Raw genomic sequence first — 22,860 nt, forward strand, 5'->3', positions numbered from 1 at the left:
TTCAAGTTTTAATTAATGAAAAAGGGCACCCTCCCACTCCAGCCTCATTTTAAAAGTCTAATAATGCCTTCAATTTATGAAGCACCTTCTAGAATCCCGCCTGTTGGGATTTTTTTTTTTTTTTTTTTTTTTTTACCTTTTTTAAAAATTACATCTCTGCACAGTGAGACTATTTGAGTATCACCAGCCTCCTTTTTACTGACAAAGAAACAGGCAGGACTTACACGACTTAGCCAAGTCACCATCAGCAGTGGGGCCCCCCACCAGAACCCACGCTGTCCCACTTGACTCGGCTGCCTCTCCCCTAGGAAGATCAGTTGGGACCTCCTGGAAATCCATACTCCTCCTGCCCAAAGAATAGCACACACTAGCCCAGAGTGCGAATCAAATCAACCTTTTTTAAATTCTGTACAACGCATGGCAAGTCTGGAAATGACACAATCTGTTGCGATTAAGGTTCCAGCTGACAGGAACCTCGGCAGCCAGTCTGCTCAAGAGTCAGGTGTACTTTTTCACAGAAATACAACAAATTGAAGTGGTTCACAATCAGAGAAGCCAAGCAACCCCACAGCTTTTCTTGCTAGCCGTCATTAGCGTTTCACATCCAGGCGTAAGGAGGCTCTCCGAAGAAAGCGGTTCCAAAGTCTTTCCATCCTGAGATACCTGGAGTGAAATAAAAACAAAAGGGCTAATTAGAGCATCGCTTCCACACTGATTCTGGCGTCTCTTTTCTTTTTCTTTTATAGCGCTTACTATGTGCCGGGCGCCATATGAAGCACTGGGGTAGATGGAAGATAATCGGGTTGGACACGGTCCCTGTCCCACACGGGGCTCACAGTCTTGATCCCCATTTTAAAGATGAGGCAACTGAGGCCCAGAGAAATGAAATGACTTGCCCAAGGTCAGACAGCAGACGAGCGGTGGAGCCGGAATTCGAGCCCAGGTCTTCTGACTCCCAAGCCCGTGCTCCTTCCACTAGGCCATGCTGCTTCTCAGTCCCACTGGCCACCTGGATACCACCCTCACGCTCTCTACTGTACTGCAAGGGGCACCTCGAAGGCGGGGATTGCCTCTCCTTTTAAATAATAATAATGTCGGTATTTGTTAAGCGCTTACTATGTGCAAAGCACTGTTCTAAGCGCTGGGGTAGATACAAGGTAATCAGGTTGCCCCACGAGGGGCTCACAGTCTCCATCCCCATTTTACTAGGGTGCTTTCCACACAGGGGGGGACTCGACTGGTGTGGTTGTTGAGGCCTCCCTTGCTTTTTTAAGAATCCAGTATGGATCCCTTGTCCACCAGTTTAGCCTTTCCTGTTCCTGCCAGTTTTTCCTCAGGCACATCGTGCAGAGCCACCCCTTCCTTCCTCGGCACCCCCGTCCAGACGCTCCCCCAATTCAAGCGCTGGTCATCCCTCGTGACTGGCCCGTGGAAGCAGCATCCTCACATACGACACTCGCCAACCCCGACCGAGGTTGCCCCATCACATGACAGAAATCACATTCAGCACCATGTGGCCTCTCTCCTAAACCCCGCTGCCACGATTCCTCTCGTCTCCCTGCACGCCAAGCCGAGACTCTGCTGTTGGCTTTAAGGCTCTCCGCCTTACCGATGAGCTCCCCCTCATCCTCCACTCACTCTTGCTTCTCTCAAGCCTATCTCTGGTGATAGCCCCACCCCCAGCCCTTTGTTTGCCCGCATCGTCTCCCTTCCCACCTCCAAAGCCCTCCTAAAATCCCACCTCCTCCAACGAACCTTTCCCAGCTAGGTTTCCGAACCCTGACCCTTATAAGCCCCCCAGCTGCCTCTTGCAGTTGTGTACACAACACAAACATAGACCTGTACGAAGATGAGGCCATGGCTATCTCCCTAGCGAGTGCTTTACTCGGTACAATCCACTGCACTCTTTAGGTGTTCAATACATACCAACACTACCACTTTATGCCAACCTTTCTGGAACCCGACCAATAGTTTTGCACCGCAATCTGTGGCAGCTAAGGTAACGAGTGCCATATTTTTACCACCTCCTTTGGTTTGGCACTGGGGTCCCCTCGGCCTGATGTGGATTTTGGTGACCGACTCCATGCAGGGTTTCACTCGCTACGTGGCTTTGTGAACTTCAAGAGGGCTCCCTTCTCCGCTCTCATTTTGCCAGACTGAAGAATCCTAACACTTTCAGTCTGCTCTCACACCGAAGCTACTCCAGCCCTTGATTTTGGTTGTCCTAGCCAAGTTGGGGCAACCAGGCGGGCATGCTATTTCAGGTACAGGTGTGAACTCTCGGTGCCCCACAAGCTCTGTTCTGGGCCCCCTCACTCTTCTCGCTGTACACTCACTCTCTCAGGATGCTCATTCGCTCAAGTGGCTCCAGCTACCATCTAGAAACTCGCAGCCCCCCGCACTCTCAGGACAGCCCCACATGGATCAACTGCAAGCCGGCCCCTCGAAACGGAACTACGCGTCTTCCCTTTTAAACCCAACCCCCATCTTGATTTTGCCATCTCACCACCGCCCTCCTCCCGGTCCCAGAAATGGACAACCTTGGGGTCAGGACTCATCCTGGTCTTCCCACTCTCCCATTTACTGCCAAATCCTACCGGTTCTTCCTACACACTTCCAGGATCCAATCGATCAATGGCATAGCTTACTGTGTGCAGAGCACTGTATTAAGCACTTGGGCGCGTACAATATAACAGAGGCGGGAGCCATGTTACCTGCTCAGGAGCTGGATGTCTGGATGTCTGCCCGCCACCTAAAACTCAACATGTCCGAGACGGAACTCCTTGTCTTCCCTCCCAAACCCTGCCCTCTCCCTGACTTTCCCATCTCTGTTGACGGCACTACCATCCTTCTCGTCTCACAAGCCCGCAACCTTGGTGTCATCCTCGACTCCGCTCTCTCATTCACCCCTCACATCCAAGCCGTCACCAAAACCTGCCGGTCTCTGCTCCGCAACATTGCCAAGATCCGCCCTTTCCTCTCCATCCATACCGCTACCCTGCTTGTTCAAGCTCTCATCCTATCCCGTCTGGACTACTGCATCAGCCTTCTCTCTGATCTCCCATCCTCGTGTCTCTCCCCACTTCAATCCATACTTCATGCTGCTGCCCGGATTGTCTTTGTCCAGAAATGCTCTGGGCATGTTACTCCCCTCCTCAAAAATCTCCAATGGCTACCAATCAATCTGCGCATCAGGCAGAAACTCCTCACCCTCGGCTTCAAGGCTGTCCGTCACCTCACCCCCTCCTACCTCACCTCTCTTCTCTCCTTCTCCAGCCCAGCCCGCACCCTCCGCTCCTCTGCCGCTAATCTCCTCACCGTACCTCGTTTTCGCCTGTCCCGCCATCGACCCCTGGTCCACGTCATCCCCCGGGCCTGAAATGCCCTCCCTCTGCCCATCCGCCAAACTAGCTCTCTTCCTCCCTTCAAGGCCCTACTGAGAGCTCACCTCCTCCAGAAGGCCTTCCCAGACTGAGCCCCTTCCTTCCTCTCCCCCTCGTCCCCCTCTCCATCCCCCCATCTTACCTCCTTCCCTTCCCCACAGCACCTGTATATATGTATATATGTTTGTACATATTTATCACTCTATTTATTTTACTTGTACATATCTATTCTATTTATTTTATTTTGTTAGTATGTTTGGTTTTGTTCTCTGTCTCCCCCTTTTAGACTGTGAGCCCACTGTTGGGTAGAGACTGTCTCTATATGTTGCCAACTTGTACTTCCCAAGCGCTTAGTACAGTGCTCTGCACACAGTAAGCGCTCAATAAATACAATTGATTGATTGATTGATTGAGCGAGCTGACAGTCCACCCATTCCACTCCCCCTCACAAACGACCACCACCACGGTCCAAGCTCTCGTCATACTGTGGTAAAATTTGTGCCTCAGCCTCCTCCAGTCTCTACCGTGTGCTGTTGCATGAATCACCTCCTCAAAAACCCTCCAGTGGCTTCCCGTGTCCCACAAGCAAAAAATCCTCACGGATCGAAGAGCTTCAGGGCTCTCCACCAATGTTCTCTAACTTAGAGATCAGCCCTCTTCACCCGCTACTTCCCAACTCACCTCTCTTCGTCCCTCAAGTTAAGCTTGTTCACCTCTCCCACCTCTGAACCCCCACTCTACACTGTTTTCCCAACTTGGAACTCCCTCCTTTCCCCCAGTCCGACACCCTAGAGCTCTCACCACGTTGAGAGTCCGAACATCCCACCTAATTGTAATAGTAACCATATTCACAAAGTACTTACTGGGGGCAGAGAGCACTGCACTAAGCCCTGGGAAATAACACAGAGGTGGGAAATCCACCTGTTCTCTGGTCCTCAAGAGGCTCACAATCTAAGAATAGGAGGGAAGAGAGGCCAAAGAAAGATAAAGCCACAAGAACCTTAAGGCAATGTAAGAGGCAAGGAGGAGGATAAACAAAAGCAGTAGGGTATTCCAGCTAGAAAGGCAGAGGTTTGGGCTCCTCGCAGTTCTGAGTCCAACTGCCATGGCTTCTGTTCTTCCAACCGGGCTGGGATGAGGCAGGTCGGGATGGTGGTCCCAGGGTGATGCTCTGGGGGCAGCTCAGCCATCCGGTGGGTGGGAAGCGGAGCTACTGGTGTGGCAGCTTGGTTATCGGTGGCAACCCAAAAACCATCTCTAGCACATATAGCTTTATCTATACCTACCCTCAGCATCTTTGCACATTTAATTATTTATTCTGGGTTACGCTTTTCACGTATATTTTTCTGGTGGTCTCCCCTGTTAGAGTGTAAGCACCTCCTGGGCAGGGAAAGTATCTGATGGCTCTGTGTATACGCTCAATACAGACCAGTAATAGTAGTATTATGCATAGTGGCAAAGCAATGCCCTCAAGCTTTTGTTCTCTTTGTCTTTCCTAATGACGTCTAACATTTGGTTGGATTTTTCGGGACCAATGATTCTGAAGTTTGCTCTGAAGCCCTTTGGATGCCAAGTCCTGATACTCATAAATTTTTCCTGTAGCCAGTTGCCTCAACATTTCTTTGTGAGTACTAGCTAGGGTTTTATAAGGATATTTCAGGCTCGATATCCCATTTGATGGATAGATTTCTCCAACTTTTCCTTAGGCCAATCAAGTCTTCAATTTTTGCATTTTAGCTTGCCCTCTACTCCAGCCCCCAAACCAATGTTTCTTTAGCTTCACAATATCCCTGTTTTCTTCTCTCTTCAGAGACCAGTCTCCTCTCCATTCCCTTCAGAACTCTGTCTCCAGAACTCACTCCTTATTTTAGCCTCTCCTCCAGTCCCAGGACATTCATTCATTCAATCGTATTTATTGAGCGCTTACTGTGTGCAGAGCACTGTACTAAGCGCTTGGGAAGTACAAGTTGGCAACATATGGAGACGGTCTCTACCCAACAGTGGGAAACCTCTTCCTCTGCAGCACGCTCTAAGCATTTGGCCCACCATTGGGAAATGTAGTTAAATTCTGTCAACTAAGCCAATGTCACTTGCCTATTCTGTGACCTTGGGCAAGTCACTTGACTTCTCTGTGTTTCAGTTTCCCCATCTGTAAAATGTGTTTTTTTTTTTAATGGCATTTGTTAAGCACTTATGTGCCGGGCACTGTTCTAAGCACTGGGGTAGATACAAGGTAAATCAAGTTGGACACAGTCCATGTCCCACGTGGGGCTCACAGTGTTAATCCCCATTTTACAGATGAGGTAACTGAGGTTTAGAGAAGTGAAGTGACTGGCCCAAGGTCACACAGCAGACAAGTGGCAGAGCCAGGATTAGAACCTAGGTCCCACCCGTGCTCTATCCACTAGGCCACCCGTCCTCTCTCTCACTTAGGGAACCCCACATGGGACAGGGACCGTGTCCGCCCTGATAATCTTGTAAAGCTCAGTACTTAGCACCATGCTTAGCACACAGTAAGTGCTCAAATTCCACGACAATCAATATTTAGGGTCTAGAAGAATCTACCTGTTCACCAACACAAATTAGTCCAGGCCAGGTGACTCAGGACAAGGCCATTCTCTCGTGAAAAGGGAAAGGTTGTTGACCCAGTTGGAAAGCCCCTGGGAATACATCAAAATGTCAGTGAGGACAGACGGTGGGAACTCCAGAGAACAGCTGATGAGAGAGGTCAAGGCACTCGGGAGACGATTTGTTTGGGTTTTTTTTTTTTTTTGGTCGCCGGCTGTGTGCTCTCTAGCTCTCCCCCAACAAATTTCCTTGGGAATGCATTGAGTTTCACTCCATAAGGGTTTTGTTCTGGATGAAGCCACCTTTAAGAGGATTAGAGAAGCAGCGTGGCTCAGTGGAAAGCGCCCGGGCTTGGGCGTCAGAGGTCACGGGTCCAAATCCCGGCTCCTCCACATGTCTGCTGTGTGACCTTGGGCAAGTCACTTCACTTCTCTGAGCCTCAGTGACCTCATCTGTACAATGGGGATGAAGACTGTGAGCCCCACGTGGGACAACCTGATCACCTTGTATCCCCCCCAGCGCTTAGAGCAGTGCTTTGCACATAGTAAGCGCTTAACAAATGCCATTATTATTATTATTATTCGCATTTATGGTACTGAGGCCTTAAACTGATGCCACAATCAAGTGAGCGCTAGGTTGTGAGCTCTTTGTGGGCAGGGAATTTGTCTGTTGTTATACTGAATTCTCCCTAGCGCTTAATACAGTGCTCTGCACACAGTAAGTGCTCAATAAATACGACTGAATGAATGGAAGTGAAATGCCATTTCTCCCAACAGCGTGTTCAACACCAACGCATGCTGCTGAACTAACAGCTCTAGTGTCACCCTGACTCGTGAACACACAAGCCCCCTGTAACTTCCAAGTCTGCCTCTCCCCTCATAGTGCCCCTGTAACTCCCAAGTGGCCCTTCTTCAGGGGTCCCGTCAGGGTTCACAGAAGGATTTCCACCCCACGTGGCCGAAACACTCCTGGACAAATAACACCTGGCTGGCATTCTCACTCTCTGGAAGAACTTGACCAAGTTTCTAACACGGTTTTACAAGGCTAATCCCCTCTCATTTGTTCCTACTGAACCCAATGATGGTAAAGTGGCGATGAAGAGCGCAATTAAGAAGAGCGCTCATGCTACACTCGAATCGGTTCCTTCCCCTCCTGTCTCCAGTCATCGTCTGGCAGCAGGGCACTTAAGAGTTGCAAGCCACAGCTGAATAACTCCCTTTAGCTGCTTTCCAAAATCTTGAATGGGTAACCCTTGATCCAGGTATTTTCCGGGGTAAGGCTCTTCTCCTTGACCCCACGGCACCCTATTGATTTTTGGTTTTATTTTGTGAGTTTGTGCTCGTCTCTTTATGCTGTTTTAGTGTTTCATCGCTCCTTATGTCTCCATCGCCAGCCCCCTCTCCCGGCTTACATTTGTAGATCGTGAGCCACTCAAGGGCCAGGAACCATGTCCAATGCCCACGTACGCTTTCCTTCCTTCATTCAATTCTATCTACTGATTGCCTACTGTGTGCAGGGCACTGTATTAAGCGCTTGGGAGAGTACAATAAAACAATAAACAGATGGATTCCTGGCCCACAATGAGCTTCCAGTAATAAATCACTGCTAAAGACTAGCAGGCAGATAGATACCTTTGGCATAACTGGATTCTGCATCACACCAAATGACACACAATGATCCTAATTGACAAGAGACCCAATAAAAAACCAAAATAACCGAACTTACTGAGTGTATTGAAGGGTTGGCTTAGTCATCTTTCTTAAACTTGCCATTGATGTAGGGAACGTAGTCCAGAATCAGACGCCAGTCTGTAGCCCATACTAGTCCTACGGCACCAACGGTACCCCAGGTGCCAGCGGTGGGAAGCCTGTGGAACCGAGATGGTACGGAATAAGCGCTTCACAATTGCATAACTGTTAGCACAAGTTCATCATCTCTGTTTTCAGCCATGCCCCTCACTCCAATCGCAGGGCTTCTGGTGGTACAGGGCTGAAGGAGGGGGCTAATGAAACGTGTGATAGGTTCACGTCTACCACCACCCGTTTTCACTTTTGTCTGGATGCAGGGGAGCAGGATGTCAGAACAGATGATAGCTCTAGAGCAGAAGTTTTCCTTAATGCGGGGTATTGCAAAAATCCAGACCCTCATGCTACAGAAGTAGCTCTGAGCAGGTTTTCTCCGTTCTGATCAATCAGTTGTATTTCTTGGGTACCTGCTACATGCAGATCACCGAACTTGAGAGCTTGGGAGAGGACGAGAGTTAGGAGACGAGATCCCTGCCCTTGAGGGGCTTACAATCTAGCAGGGTAGGCAGACGTGAAATTGCAGATAGGAGGGAGGAGGAAAAGGGGATACATGCATGAGTTAGTGCTTAATAGGGTAAATAAGAAAAGTACATAAGCGCGGTGGGCGAGGGGTTTGAGTCCCCGGTACTGAACTGGCAGTTGGGGAACTTAGGAATTGAGGAAGACCCCCTGGGGATGTGATTTCAGAAGGGTTTTGAAATTGGAGAAAGCTACGGACTGTGAGACGGAAAGGGGGAGAGAGTTCTAGGCCGTGGGAAGGGGGTGAATAAGAAGCTGTCAGCAGGAGAGATGAGGATGAGGCCCAGTGAGAAGAATGAAGAGCCTGAGTTGGGCTGTAATGGAAGAGCAAGGATCTCCCCACCCACCTTCTACTCACTTGGGTCCCTATCCCCTAAACACTTTGATAATCAAAGGCCTTTACTGAGTGCTTATTGTGCACAGAGCACCTGGGAGAGGACATCCAACAGAGTTGGTAGATGTGATCCCTGTCCTCAAGGACCTTACCGTCTAGCAGGGGGGAAGACGGAATGACAGGCAATAAGTTACAGGTAGGGGAAGCAACTGAGTAGGAGTTCCCCGGCCCAGAACATACTTGGTTGCTTCTCTTACCTGTAATTTATGCATCCGTCTGCCCCGCTACACTGTTAATTCACGGACAAGGATCCTGTCTACCAACTCTATTGTACTCTCTCAAGTGCTTAGTACAGTGCTCTGCATACAGTGCATACAGGCTCAGTCAATACCACCCATTGAGGGAAGGGGAAGGGAGAGAACTGGCCGCCGGTTTTAAAGCCAACAGTCAGGAGTTTCTGCTTGATGCGGTGATGAACGGGAAGCCAGTTGGGACTTATGAGGAGTGGGGAGGTGCATGCGGATGATCCAGGCGGCAGCGTGAAGTACGGACTGAAACAGGGAGAGATCGGAAGGAGTGGTCAAGCCGGCCAATATATGACAAGTGTCTGGGCCACCACGGTAGCCGTTAGGTCGGAGAGGAAGAGTCGGACCCTGGAAACGTTGCGGAGTGCGAGAGAGAGGGAGGAGTCGAGGACCACGGCCGAGGGCTCCAGAAACAGCGAGGATGGTGGTGCTGTCTCTGTTGGGATGGGAAAGGAAAATGGAGGAGAGGATTTGGGAGGGAAGAGGAGAAAATGCAAGACTGCAGAAAAGGTGAGTACTAGGAAGGGAGATTTGAGAGTCATAAACTCCCCGAGGGACTATAGATTGAGAGGAGAAGAGGACCCAGACCTGAATCCTGAAGGACACCCACAATTTGGAAGTGGGAGGCAGAAGAGCCAGCAGAAGAGATTGAGAAGAACTGGCCAAGAGAGGTGAGGGGAAAACCGGGAAAAAACCGAGTGACTAAAGCCAAGGTTAGATAGTGTTTCCAGGAGAAGGGAATAGGTCTCACGCAGTCAAAGGCAGCCAAGGTTAAAGAGGATTAGGGGCTAGGAGCAGAATCCACTCAATCTGGTGACAGGGTCATTGGTGACCTTGCAGAGAGCCATCTCGGGGGAATGAAGGGGGTGGAATCCGGATGGAATTGCGGGCCAAGAATGGAGTCGGAGGGGAGGAAGCGGGGTAAGTGGGTGAACGTAAGGAGGGAGACGGGGTGATAGTTGCAGGGTGTAGTGGAATCCAGAGGTCTTTCTAGGATGTGGGGAGGCGGGGTCCCACGGATGTCACCAGCCATTTTCTGTGATTCCACGGGGATCCTGGCTGGGGAGGGCTCATTCTTCATGCTGCTGCCTCTGCTACCAGGCAACAGACTCTAGGCCCAGGACCTCAGAAGCTGCAACGCTAACGGAATTCGTCAGAGCCCTGATTTTGAACAATAACCGCACCGTCATTTCCACATATCAGGACCTTTAGCGATTAGGTCACTCCGCCTCAACTGCCAAAAGTCATCATCCACATAACGGGAATCTCTTACCAGCACAGGTCAAAAGTACCCTAAGGGTGAGGGAGGTGCAGGGGAGCCCAGGACCCCTAACAGGCTCCCTGGAGAATGAAGAACTCCGGTACTGAAGGGATTTTTCTCTCTTCCCGGCAACAGCCCCGAGATAAAGGGAAGCTCTAAAAGTCATAAGGGCCAAGGAGCCTGCCTGGGGCCGACACCGCTCAGCAATTCTATCATGGAAAACAGGGCTCAGGAGCTTCCCTGGACCTGAGCAAGGGCCAGCCAAAATAACACATCTCTTGTCTTGATTTCTCTTTGAGTCCTGAATGGATCCAGCAAAGGCAGTGAGAAGGTCCAGGGGGGTAGGCTGGCCCCTTAAGCCCCCCTTTCCAGGGTTGGTGGCTGCCTTTGTCGGGATCTACAATTCCCAGCAGCATCCACTCTGGACTGCTGACCACGTACTGGGATACGGCACAGCAATGACAGAGTCCTCCTTGGCCAAGTCAGACTGGGTTTAAGGCAAGCCAATTGGAGCAATCAACTCAGCCTCTAGCGAGATGTTAATGAGCCCTAAAATGATCAGATGGGATGAGAAAAATGAGAAAAAAAATGCGCTACAAATTCAAAAACCAGATTTTCAATCAGTGGTATTTACTGAACACTGACTAGGCACTGACCGCTGTACCAAGCGCTTGGGAGAGGACAGTGCAGTACTAATAATAATGGTATTTGTTAAGCACTTACTGTGTGTCAAGCACTGTTCTAAGCGCCGGGCACAGTCCTGGTATCACATGGTGCTCAGTCTTAATCCCCATTTTACAGATGAGGTAACGGGCACAGAGCAGTTAAGTGACTGGTCCGAGATCGCACGGCAGACAAGTGGCAGAGCTGGGACTAGAACCCAGATAATAATAATAATAATGATGGCATTTATTAAGCGCTTACTATGTGCAAAGCACTGTCCTAAGCGCCGGATTCCTTCCGACTCCCAAGCTCATGCCCTATCCATTAGGCCATGTTGCTTCCAAAAGAAGCCCACAGAGAGTCCCAGCCACTCAAACCCAAGGACAAAAAAAAGACAACAGGCTCCCTGAAATGTGCAAGAGGTATAATCAAGTGGCCTACGCCCCCAACTAAGCAGATGATTACAGTGATTATGGTAATAATATAATCATAATGATGGCATTTATTAAGCGCTTACTATGTGTAAAGCACTGCTCTAAGCGCTGGGGAGGTTACAAGGTTACAGTGGTACCGTGACTTAGTGGCGAGAGCACGGGGTTGGGAGTCGGAGGTCGTGAGCGCCAATCCCGGCTCCGCCACTTAGCAGCTGCGTGACTTTGGGCAAGTCACTTAACTTCTCTGGGCCTCAGTTACCTCATCTGTAAAATGGGGGTGAAGACTGTGAGCCCCACATGGGACAACCTGATCACCTTGCATCTTCCCCAGCGCTTAGAACAGTGCTTGGCACATAGTAAGTGCTTAACAAATACCATTAACAGCTTTTAGACTGTAAGCCCACTGTTGGGTAGGGACTGTCTCTATATGTTGCCAACTTGTACTTCCCAAGCGCTTAGTACAGTGCTCTGCACAAAGTAAGCGCTCAATAAATACAATTGATTGATTGATTATGGTATTTGTTAAGTGCATATTAGGTGTCAAGCAGCGTGGCTTAGTGGAAAGAGCACGGGCTTGCAAGTCAGAGGTCATGGGTTCTAATCCCAGCTCTGCCACTTGTCAGCTGTGTGACTTCGGGCAAATCATTTCACTTCTCTGCGCCTCAGTTACCTCATCTGTAAAATGGGGATTAAGGCTGCGAGCCCCACGTGGGACAACCTGGTTTCCTTGTATCTACCTCAGAGCTTAGAACAGTGCTCGGCACATAGTAAGCACTTAACAAATACCATCATTAATTAATTAATGAAGCACTTTTAAGCGTGGGGGTAGAGAATAATAATAATGATGGCATTTGTTAAGCGCTTACTATGTGCCAAGCACTGTTCTAAGCACTGGGAAGCAGCATGGCTCAGTGGAAAGAGCCCGGGCTTGGGAGCCAGAGGTCATGGGCTCTAATCCTGGCTCCGCCTCTTGTCAGCTGTGTGACTTTGGGCAAGTCACTTAACGTCTCTGGGCCTCAGTTACCTCATCTGGAAAATGGGGGCTAAGACTGAGCGCCCCACTTGGGACAACCTGATCACCTTGTAAGCCCCCAGCGCAGAGAACAGTGCTTCGCACATAGTAAGCGCTTAACACATGCCATCATTATTATTACTATTAGACACACTATTAATATCGGTCTCCCACAAGACTGTTTAAGCTCGTTGTGGGCAGGGAACGTGTCTTCCGACTCGTAGCGCTTAGTACAGTGCCTGGCGCATAGTAAGCTCTTAAATACCACCGGGGGAAAAAAAAATCTCTGTTGCACAGTACTCTCCCAAGTGCTCAGTACACAGCTCTGCACATTGGGGGGAAAAAAAACCCTCTGTTGCACAGTACTCTCCCAAGTGCTTAGTACAGAGCTCTGCACGCAGTAACTGCTCAATAAATTCAATTTAACTAAAGTTCATCAGGTCGGATGCTGCCCCTGTCCCACGCGGGGCTCACGGCCTAAACCGAGTTTTAAAGGGCCTGCTCAATCTCTGGTGCATTAGTCAAAATGCAGCAGTCACACTCAGGGATGTATCATTTTATATCCACCCCAGAGCCTGGAATATAATAAGCACTTAATAAACACAAACAATTATGATTTTGAGCGGGCACACTGAGCCACATGCTCCTTCATAAAAACCATTCAGGTCCTCCATAATAATAATGGGACTTGTTAAGTGCTTAGTATGTGCCAAGCACTGTTCTAAGCGCTGGGGTAGATACAAGGTAATCAGGTTGTCCCACATGGGGCTCAGTCAATCCCCATTTTACAGATGAGGTAACTGAGGCTCAGAGAAGTTAAGTGCCTTGCCCAAGGTCACACAGCAGACAAGTGGCAGGGCCGGGATTCGAACCCACATCCTCTGACTCCCAAGTCAGTGCTCTTTCCACTAAGCCACGGTGTTTCTCCGTAGTGAGGCCGAGGAAAAGGAGCGCTGCCAGGAGGGGTACAGGGAGGGCAGCATGGTTCAGTGGAAAGAGCCCGGGCTTTGGAGTCAGAGGTCATGGGTTCGAATCCCGGCTCTGCCAATTGTCAGCTGTGTGACTTTGGGCAAGTCACTTAACTTCTCTGGGCCTCAGTTACCTCATCTATAAAATGGGGATTAAGATTGTGAGCCCCACGCGGGACAACCTGATCACCTTGTATCCCCCCCAGCGCTTAGAACAGTGCTTTGCACATAGTAAGCGCTTAACAAATACCATTATTATTATTATTATTATTACTGGAAAGAGCACAACCCGGGAGTCAGAAGGTCATGGGTTCTCTCTCTGGGCCTCAATTCCCTCACCTGTAAAATGGGAATTGAAACTGTGAGCCCCACATTGGACAGGGACTGGGTCCAACTCGATTTGCTTGTATCCACCCCAGTACTCCGTACGGTGCCTGGCACATAGTAAACGCTTAATACCACAATTAATATCATCATCGCTATTTGCAGAACTTTGGCTTCTGCTCCAACCGCCCAGAGAGAAGGAAGAAAAAAACCGAAAAATAAAACAGAAGGAAAGGAGAACGATAAAGTAGGAGGGCAGGAGGGAAGAGTATCTTAGAGAAGCAGCATGGCTCCATGGAGTCAGAGGTCATAGGTTCTTATCCCGGCTCCGCCACTTGTCAGCTGTGTGACTCTGGGCAAGTCAATTCACTTCTCTGAGCCTCAGTTACCTCATCTGTAAAATGGGATTCAGACTGTGGGATCGCCTTGTATCCCCCCAGCGCTTAGAACAGTGCTTCACACATTGTAAGCACTTAAACACCATTATTATTATTATAGGTTCTTATCCCAGCTCTGCCACTTGTCAGCTGTGTGACTCTGGGCAAGTCACTTCACTTCTCTGAGCCTCAGTTACCTCATCTGTAAAATGGGATTCAGACTGTGGGATCACCTTGTATCCCCCCAGTGCTTAGAACAGTGCTTCGCACATAGTACGCGCTTAACAAATACCATCATTATCATTAGTATCATTATAGGTTCTTATCCCAGCTCCGCCACTTGTCAGCTGTGTGACTCTGGGCAAGTCACTTCACTTCACTGAGCCTCAGTTACCTCATCTGTAAAATGGGATTCAGACTGTGAACCCCACGTGGGACAACCTGATCACCTTGCAACCTCTCCAGCGCTTAGTACAGTGCTTCGCACATGGTAAACGCTTAACAAATGCCATCATTATTTTTATTAACGACTCTGGATACCGACTGTTAGGCCAGAGGGGTACATGGGAATAATAATAGTAATAATGGCATCTGTTAAGTGCTTACTGTGTGCAAAGCACTGTTCTAAGCGCTGACACGCGGTGGCTCGAACTTCTATCGGTCAGGGAATCCACTGGTGTTCGACCGAAGGACTCAGAGAGGGGCGGCGGGGGGAAAATCTTGGAGGAATTACAGATGAATGTGAAGCAGTGTGGCTCAGTGGAAAGAGCCCGGGCTTTGGAGTCAGAGGTCAGGGGTTCAAATTCCGGCTCTGCCACTTGTCAGCTGTGTGACTTTGGGCAAGTCACTTCACTTCTCTGTGCCTCAGTTACCTCGTCTGGAAAATGGGGATTAAGACTGTGAACCCCCCTGTGGGACAACCTGATCACCTTGTAACCTCCCCAGTGCTTAGAACAGTGCTTTGCACATAGTAAGCGCTTAACAAATGCCATCATTATTATTATTAATGACTCCGGCTACCGAGTGTTAGGCCAGAGGGGTACATGGGAATAATAGTAATGTTAATAATGGCATTTGTTAAGCGCTTACTATGTGCAAAGCACTGTTCTAAGCGCTGACACGCGGTGGCTCGAACTTCTTATCGGTCGGGGAATCCACTGGTGTTTGACCGAAGGACCCAGAGAGGGGTGGCGGGGGGAAAATCTTGGAGGAATTACAGATGAATGTGAAGCAGTGTGGCTCAGTGGAAAGAGCCTGGGCTTTGCAGTCAGAGGTCAGGGGTTCAAATCCCGGTTCTGCCACTTGTCAGCTGTGTGACTTTGGGCAAGTCACTTCAATCAATCAATCGTATTCATTGAGCGCTTACTGTGTGCAGAGCACTGTACTAAGCACTTGGGAAGTACAAGTTAGCAACATATAGAGACAGTCCCTACCCAACAGTGGACTCACAGTCTAGAAGACTTCACTTCTCTGGGCCTCAGTTTCCTCATCTGTGACATGGGGATGAAGACTGTGAGCAGCCCCGTGGGACAACCTGATCACCTTGTAACCTCCCCAGCGCTTAGAACAGTGCTTTGCACATAGTAAGCCCTTAATAAATGCCATCATTATTATGCCAAAAAACTTTCCATTTTTCATTACAGTGGATATGTAGTCCCAGGAATGGCTGCATATAGTGAATTGGAAAAATCGTGTGACTAACTATAATTAATACTTGAATTATTTATTTAAATAATTACTTTGTGCAAAATGGGGACCAAGACTGTGAGCCCCCTATTGGATAGGGACTGTCTCTATATGTTGCCAACTTGTACTTCCCAAGCGCTTAGTACAGTGCTCTGCACACAGTAAGCGCTCAATAAATACGATTGATTGATTGACTGACAGGGGCCATGTCCAACCCAATTAGTCGGAATCTACCCCAGTGTTCCTGCAACAAGCACTGTTCTCCCCTTCCTCACCCCTCTCCCCAAAACTCACCGCGCCCCACTTAAAATGGGAAGAATCAATATAATTTAATTATGCAGTTCCAATGATCTAGGTTACTTTAACAAAGGCAACACCCTCTACCACAATCAATCAATCGTATTTATTGAGCGCTGTGTGCAAAGCACTGTACTAAGCGCTTGGGAAGTCCAGGTTGGCAACATATAGAGACAGTCCCTACCCAACAGTGGGCTCACAGTCTAAAAGGGGGAGACAGAGAACAAAACCAAACATACTAACAAAATAAAATAAATAGAATAGATATGTACAAGTAAAATAAAGTAATAAATATGTACAAACATATATACATATATACCACAGAACAAAGTAACTTCTCAGAAAAGACAGACATCTGAAATGCATTTAGTCTTTCCTTCCAAGTAGGGTGAAGTCGTTTCCCTCTCCATGATTTTGTTCAGTTGGATTTCTATCATGGCACAAAACTCAGGTCTCCTGGCACACCAATCTAGTAGACTGATCATCATCATCAATCGTATTTATTGAGCGCTTACTATGTGCAGAGCACTGTACTAAGCACTTGGGAAATACAAATTGGCAACATATAGAGACAGTCCCTACCCAACAGTGGGCTCACAGTCTAAAAGGGGGAGACAGAGAACAAAACCAAACATACTAACAAAATAAAACAAATAGAATAGATATGTACAAGTAAAATAAAGTAATAAATATGTACAAACATATATACATATATATCACAGAACAAAGCAACTTCTCAGAAAAGACAGACATCTAAAATGCATTTAGTGTTTCCTTCCAAGTAGGGTGAAGTCGTTTCCCTCTCCATGATTTTGTTCAGTTGGATTTTTATCATGGCACAAAACTCAGGTCTCCTGGCACACCAATCTATTAGACTGATGGATTCAGATGTACAGACTTATTACTCTATTTATTTTACTTACTATTTATATTTTCACTATCATACATTAAATATATTTAAATAAATATATTAAATATTTATACATTCAAAATTAATAGTAAATCAATTAATTTAATTAATTAATATTAATATTGAATATTTATATATTTACTATTCTATTTTGTTAATGATGTGCTTCTAACTTTACTTCTATTTATTTTTATGACTTGACCACTATTGGGTAAGGCCTGTCTCTATATGTTGCCAACTTGTACCTCCCAAGCGCTTAGTCCAGTGCTCTGCACACAGTAAGCGCTCAATAAATACGACTGATGATGATTTTGATGCTGTCCACATGTTTTGTTTTCTGTCTCCCCCTTCTAGACTGTGGGCCCGCTGTTGGGTAGGGACCGTCTCCATATGTTGCCAACTTGGACTTCCCCAGCGCTTAGCACAGTGCTCTGCACACAGTAAGCGCTCAATATAAATGAATGAATCATTGGGGGGTGAGTGAGGAGGAAGAAAAGATGGTGGTGGGGAAAAAGGGAAGGGAGGATGGAGAAAGCCCTGGGAGGGTCCCGAAGAAAGGGCTCTGGCAAGAACAGGGCCTGAGGTAAACGGGCCGGGGAATGGCCGCCAAGGGCGGGAGGAAGGTCAAGGGGGGGGGGTCACCGCGCAGGGGCCGCAGTTATCCCTGGTCGACCGGGTTTGGAAATGGAGGACATTATGAGGGAGAAGCCCTTCGGGCCGCCATCTCACCAGGACTTGGCCAGCTCCAAGTAACGCGGCCCGAGAAACCTGCTCAGCATCTTGGCTCCTCAGCCGCGCCGCCCCTCCACAGAGTCACCCTCAGGGCCCTAACGCGCATGCGCCACTGCGTCACGCGGCCCGCCTCCGCAGTGGCGCGCGCGAAACGTTGCAACTGCGGCTGCGCCTGGTTTTTTTTTTTTATTCCTCAAAAAACTTTATTGAGACAAGCCCCACGGCAAAGTGACAGTAGACGTTGATGGGGTTGAGGGGAGTGTCTGCCCCTTTGAGCCAGAAGCGGAACATTAATAATGATAATAATCACCATCATTCATTCATTCAATCGTATTTATTGAGCGCTTACTGTGTGCAGAGCACTGTGCTAAGCGCTTGGGAAGTCCAAGTTGGCAACATATGGAGACGGTCCCTACCCAACAGTGGGCTCACAGTCTAGAAGGGGGAGACAGACAACGAAATATATAATCCAAATAGAATAAATATGTACAAGTAAAATAATCAATCAATCGTATTTATTGAGTATTTATTTACTGTGTGCAGAGCACTGTACTAAGCGCTTGGGAAGTCCAAGTTGGCAACATATAGAAACAGTCCCTACCCAACAGTGGGCTCACAGTCTAGAAGGGGGAGACAGAAAACGAAATATATAAACCAAATAAAATAAATAGAATAAATATGTACAAGTAAAATAATCAATCAATCGTATTTATTGAGTATTTATTTACTGTGTGCAGAGCACTGTACCAAGCGCTTGGGAAGTCCAAGTTGGCAACATATAGAGACAGTCCCTACCCAACAGTGGGCTCACAGTCTAGAAGGGGGAGACAGACAACGAAATATATAAACCAAATAAAATAAATAGAATAAATATGTACAAGTAAAATAATCAATCAGTCGTATTTATTGAGCACTTACTGTGTGCAGAGCACTGTACTAAGCGCTTGGGAAGTCCAAGTTGGCAACATATAGAGACAGTCCCTACCCAACAGTGGGCTCACAGCCTAGAAGGGGGAGACAGACAACAAAACCAAACATATTAACAATAGAGAAATAAATATGTACTAACATATATACCATCATCATCATCAATCATATTTATTGAGCGCTTACTGCGTGCAGAGCACTGTACTAAGCGCTTGGGAAGTCCAAGTTGGCAACATATAGAGACGGTCCCTACCCAATAGTGGGCTCACAGTCTAAAAGGGGGAGACAGAGAACAAAACCAAACATACTAACAAAATAAATAGAATAGATGTGTACAAGTAAAATAAGTAAATAAATAGAGTAATAAATATGTACAAACATATATACAGGTGCTGTGGGAAAGGGAAGGAGGTAAGATGAGGGGGATGAGGGGGTATTTGTTAAGCACTTACTACGTGCCGAGCACTGTTCTAAGCGCTGTGGGGGATACAAGGTGATCAGGTTGTCCCACGTGGGGCTCACAGTCTTCATCCCCATTTTCCAGATGAGGGAACTGAGGCACAGAGAAGTTAAGTGGCTTGCCCAAGGTCACACAGCTAAGTGGCAGAGTCGGGATTCGAACCCATGACCTCTGGCTCCCAAGCCTGGGGTCTTTCCCCTGAGCCACGCTGCTTCCAAACGGACATAGAGTAATAATAATAATAATAATAATAATAATGGTATTAAGCGTTTTCTATGTTCCAAACACTGTTCAAAGCTCTGGGGTAGATACATGGTAATCAGGTTGTCCCACGTGGGGCTCACAGTCTTCATCCCCATTTTCCAGGTGAGGGAACTGAGGCACAGAGAAGTTAAGTGACTTGCCCAAGGCCACACAGCTGACAAGTGGCGGAGTTGGGGTTCGAACCCATGACCTCTGGCTCCCAAGCCAGGGCTCTTTCCACTGAGCCACGCTGCTTCATAACGAACATAGAGTAATAATAATAATAATAATAATAATAATGAGTGATGATGATGATGATGATGATGGTATTTGTTACGCACTTTCTATGTGCCAAACACTGTTCAAAGCCCTGGGGTAGATAAATAGTAATCAGGTCGTCCCATGTGGGGTTCACAGTCTTAATCCCCATTTTCCAGATGAGGCAACTGAGGCCTAGAGAAGTGAAGGGACTCGTCCAAAGTCACCCAGCTGACAAGTGGCGGAGCGGGATTAGAACCCACGACCTCTGACTACCAAGCACGGGCTCTTTCCACTAAGCCACAATGCTTCTCAATAATAATTACGGTATTGGTTAAGTGCTTACTATGTGCAAAGCACTGTTCAAAGCACTGAGGTAACACAAGGTAATCAGGTCGTCCCATGTGGGGTTCACAGTCTTAATCCCCATTTTCCAGATGAGGCAACTGAGGCCTAGAGAAGTGAAGGGACTCGTCCAAAGTCACCCAGCTGACAAGTGGCGGAGCGGGATTAGAACCCGCGACCTCTGACTCCCAAGCGCGGGCTCTTCCCACTGAGCCACGATGCTTCTCAATAATAATAATTACGGTATTGGTTAAGTGCTTACTATGTGCAAAGCACTGTTCAAAGCACTGAGGTAGCACAAGGTAATCAGGTTGCCCCATGTGGGGTTCACAGTCTCAATCCCCATTTTCCAGATGAGGCAACTGAGGCCTAGAGAAGTGAAGGGACTCGTCCAAAGTCACCCAGCTGACAAGTGGCGGAACGGGATTAGAACCCATGACCTCTGACTCCCAAGCGCGGGCTCTTTCCACTGAGCCACGATGCTTCTCAATAATAATAATTACGGTATTGGTTAAGTGCTTACTATGAGCCAAGCACTGAGGTAACACAAGGTAATCAGGTTGTCCCACGTGGGGCTCACAGTCTTAATCCCCATTTTACAGATGGGGTAACTGCGGCGCAGAGAGGTTAAGGCACTTGTCCAAAGTCACACAGCAGACAAATGGGTCCCTCAGCATCAGGAGGCAGAACAGCCTCTGCCCTACGAGCAGGCAATCTTCTTCTGGGTCCAAGACCCGACACCTTTCTTTAGGGGACCGGACGAGGGGTCGAGGAGGTGGCCCCTGCAATCGATCAATCAATCAATCAATCAATCAATGGTATGTATTGAGCACTTACTCTATGCAGGCACCGAACTAAGATCTTGGAAGAGTACAATACAGTCCTGCAGGGATGTGATCACCAGGCAAGGACCGGGGCGGACTAGAAATAATAATAATAATAACGATGGTATTTGTTTATTCATTCATTCAATCGTATTTATTGAGCGCTCACTGTGCGCAGAGCACTGGACTAAGCGCTTGGGAAGTACAAGTCAGCAACATATAGAGCTGGTCCCTACCCAACAACGGGCTCACAGTTTAGAAGGGCGGGACAGACAACAAAACCAAACATGTGGACAGGTGTCAAGTCGTCAGAATAAATAGAATTAAAGCTAGATGCACATCATTAACAAAATAAATAGAATAGTAAATATGTACAAGTAAAATAGAGTAGTAAATCTGTACAAACATATATACAGGGGCTGTGGGGAGGGGAAGGAGGTAGGGCGGGGGGATGGGGAGGAGGAGAGGAAAAAGGGGGCTCAGTCTGGGAAGGCCTCTTGTTAAGCGCTTACTATGTGCCATTCATTCATTCATTCATTCAATCGTATTTATTGAGCGCTTACTGTGTGCAGAGCACTGTACTAAGCACTTGGGAAGTCCAAGTTGGCAACATATAGAGACGGTCCCTACCCAACAGCGGGCTTACAGTCTAGAAGGGGGAGACAGAGAACAAAACAAAACATATTAACAAAATAAAATAAATAGAATAAATATGTACAAATAAAATAAATAAATAAATAGAGTAATAAATACGTACAAACATATATCCATATATACAGGTGCTGTGGGGAGGGGAAGGAGGTAAGGCGGGGGGGATGGAGAGGGGGAAAGCCCTGTTCTGAGCGCTGGGGTAGATACAAGGTGATCAGGTGGTCCCACATGGGACTCACAGTCTCAATCCCCATTTTCCAGATGGGGTAACTGAGGCACAGAGAAGTTAAGTGACTTGCCCCAAATCACACAGCTGACAAGTGGTGGAGTGGGGATTAGAACCCACAACCTCCAACTCCCAAACCTGTGCTCTTTCCACTAAGCCACACCGCTTCTCAAGAACGGTGCTTGGCACATAGTAAGCGCTTAACAATCAGTCAATCAATCAATCGTATTTATTGAGCACTTACTGTGTGCAGAGCACTGTACTAAGCGCTTGGGAAGTCCAAGCTGGCAACATATAGAGACGGTCCCTACCCAACAGTGGGCTCACAGTCTAGAAGGGGGAGACAGACAACAAAACAAAACATATTAACAAAATAAAACAAATAGAATAGATATGTACAAGCAAAATAAATAGAGTAATACATACCATCATTATTATTAACAAATTATTACTAACAAATTCTTATTATTACAAATTATTATTAACAAATACCATCATTATTATTTTCTATGGCAAGGAGAGACCAGGACTCACCTCCCTTAGGAGGCAGCACGCCCAGATCGCCATCCAAACCAATCCCGGCCCCGCCACATTTCTGCTGTGTGACCTTGGGCAAGTCACTTCACTTCTCTGAGCCTCAGTTACCTCAGCTGTAAAATGGGGATGATGACTGTGAGCCCCATGTGGGACAACCTGATCACCTTGTATCCCCACCAGCGCTTAGAACAGTGCTTTGCACATAGTAAGCGCTTAACAAATGCCATCATTATTATTATTATTATTTATTACCTTGTTAGTACAATCCCTCATCATATCCCGCCCAGATTACTGCCTCAGCCTTCTTTCTGACCTCCCAACCTCCTGTCCCTTCCCGCTTCAGTCTATACTTTCATTCCCTCATTCAATCGTATTTATTGAGCGCTTACTGTGTGCCGAGCCCTGTACTAAGCGCTTGGGAAGTACAAATTGGCAGCATATAATAATAATGATGGCATTTGGTAAGCGCTTACTATGTGCAAAGCGCTGTTCTAAGCGCTGTGGGGGATGCAAGGTGATCAGGTTGTCCCACGGGGGGCTCACAGTCTTCATCCCCATTTTACAGGTGAAGTAACTGAGGCACAGAGAAGTGAAGTGACTTGCCCAAAGTCACCCAGCTGACAAGCAACGGAGCCGGGATTATAGACGGTCCCTGGGGAAGTGGCCTGGCTCAGTGGAAAGAGCCCGGGCTTGGGAGTCAGAGGTCATGGGTTCTAATTCCGGCCCTGCAGTTTGTCAGCTGTGTGACTTTGGGCATGTCACTTAACTTCTCTGGGCCTCAGTTACCTCATCTGGAAAATGGGGATTAAGG

At 47.7% G+C, this 22,860-nt stretch overlaps 1 protein-coding gene across 1 annotated transcript; it reads right to left on the reverse strand.

The window, feature by feature from the left end:
• Window positions 1-377: 377 nt before the first annotated feature.
• On the reverse strand, window positions 378-17,680 carry LOC119949451 (cytochrome b-c1 complex subunit 10). The gene is made up of 3 exons (XM_038771237.1): window positions 17,576-17,680; window positions 7,677-7,818; window positions 378-663 (listed from the first exon to the last, which is right to left on the reverse strand). The coding sequence occupies exons 1-2, from the start codon at window positions 17,623-17,625 to the stop codon at window positions 7,698-7,700; spliced, it is 171 nt and encodes a 56-aa protein (XP_038627165.1). The 5' UTR covers window positions 17,626-17,680; the 3' UTR covers window positions 378-663; window positions 7,677-7,697.
• Window positions 17,681-22,860: the final 5,180 nt, after the last annotated feature.

This window comes from Tachyglossus aculeatus, chromosome X2 (assembly GCF_015852505.1).
Source record: "Tachyglossus aculeatus isolate mTacAcu1 chromosome X2, mTacAcu1.pri, whole genome shotgun sequence".
Lineage (NCBI taxonomy): Eukaryota > Metazoa > Chordata > Mammalia > Monotremata > Tachyglossidae > Tachyglossus > Tachyglossus aculeatus.

Excerpts from the sequence above, each read along its gene's own strand:
- LOC119949451 (XM_038771237.1), bottom strand. The coding sequence starts at position 17,625 with ATGCTGAGCAGGTTTCTCGGGCCGCGTTACTTGGAGCTGGCCAAGTCC. Across the intron at positions 7,819-17,575 it reads TTGGAGCTGGCCAAGTCCTG|GCTTCCCACCGCTGGCACCT; the intron begins GTGAGATGGCGG and ends TCGGTTCCACAG.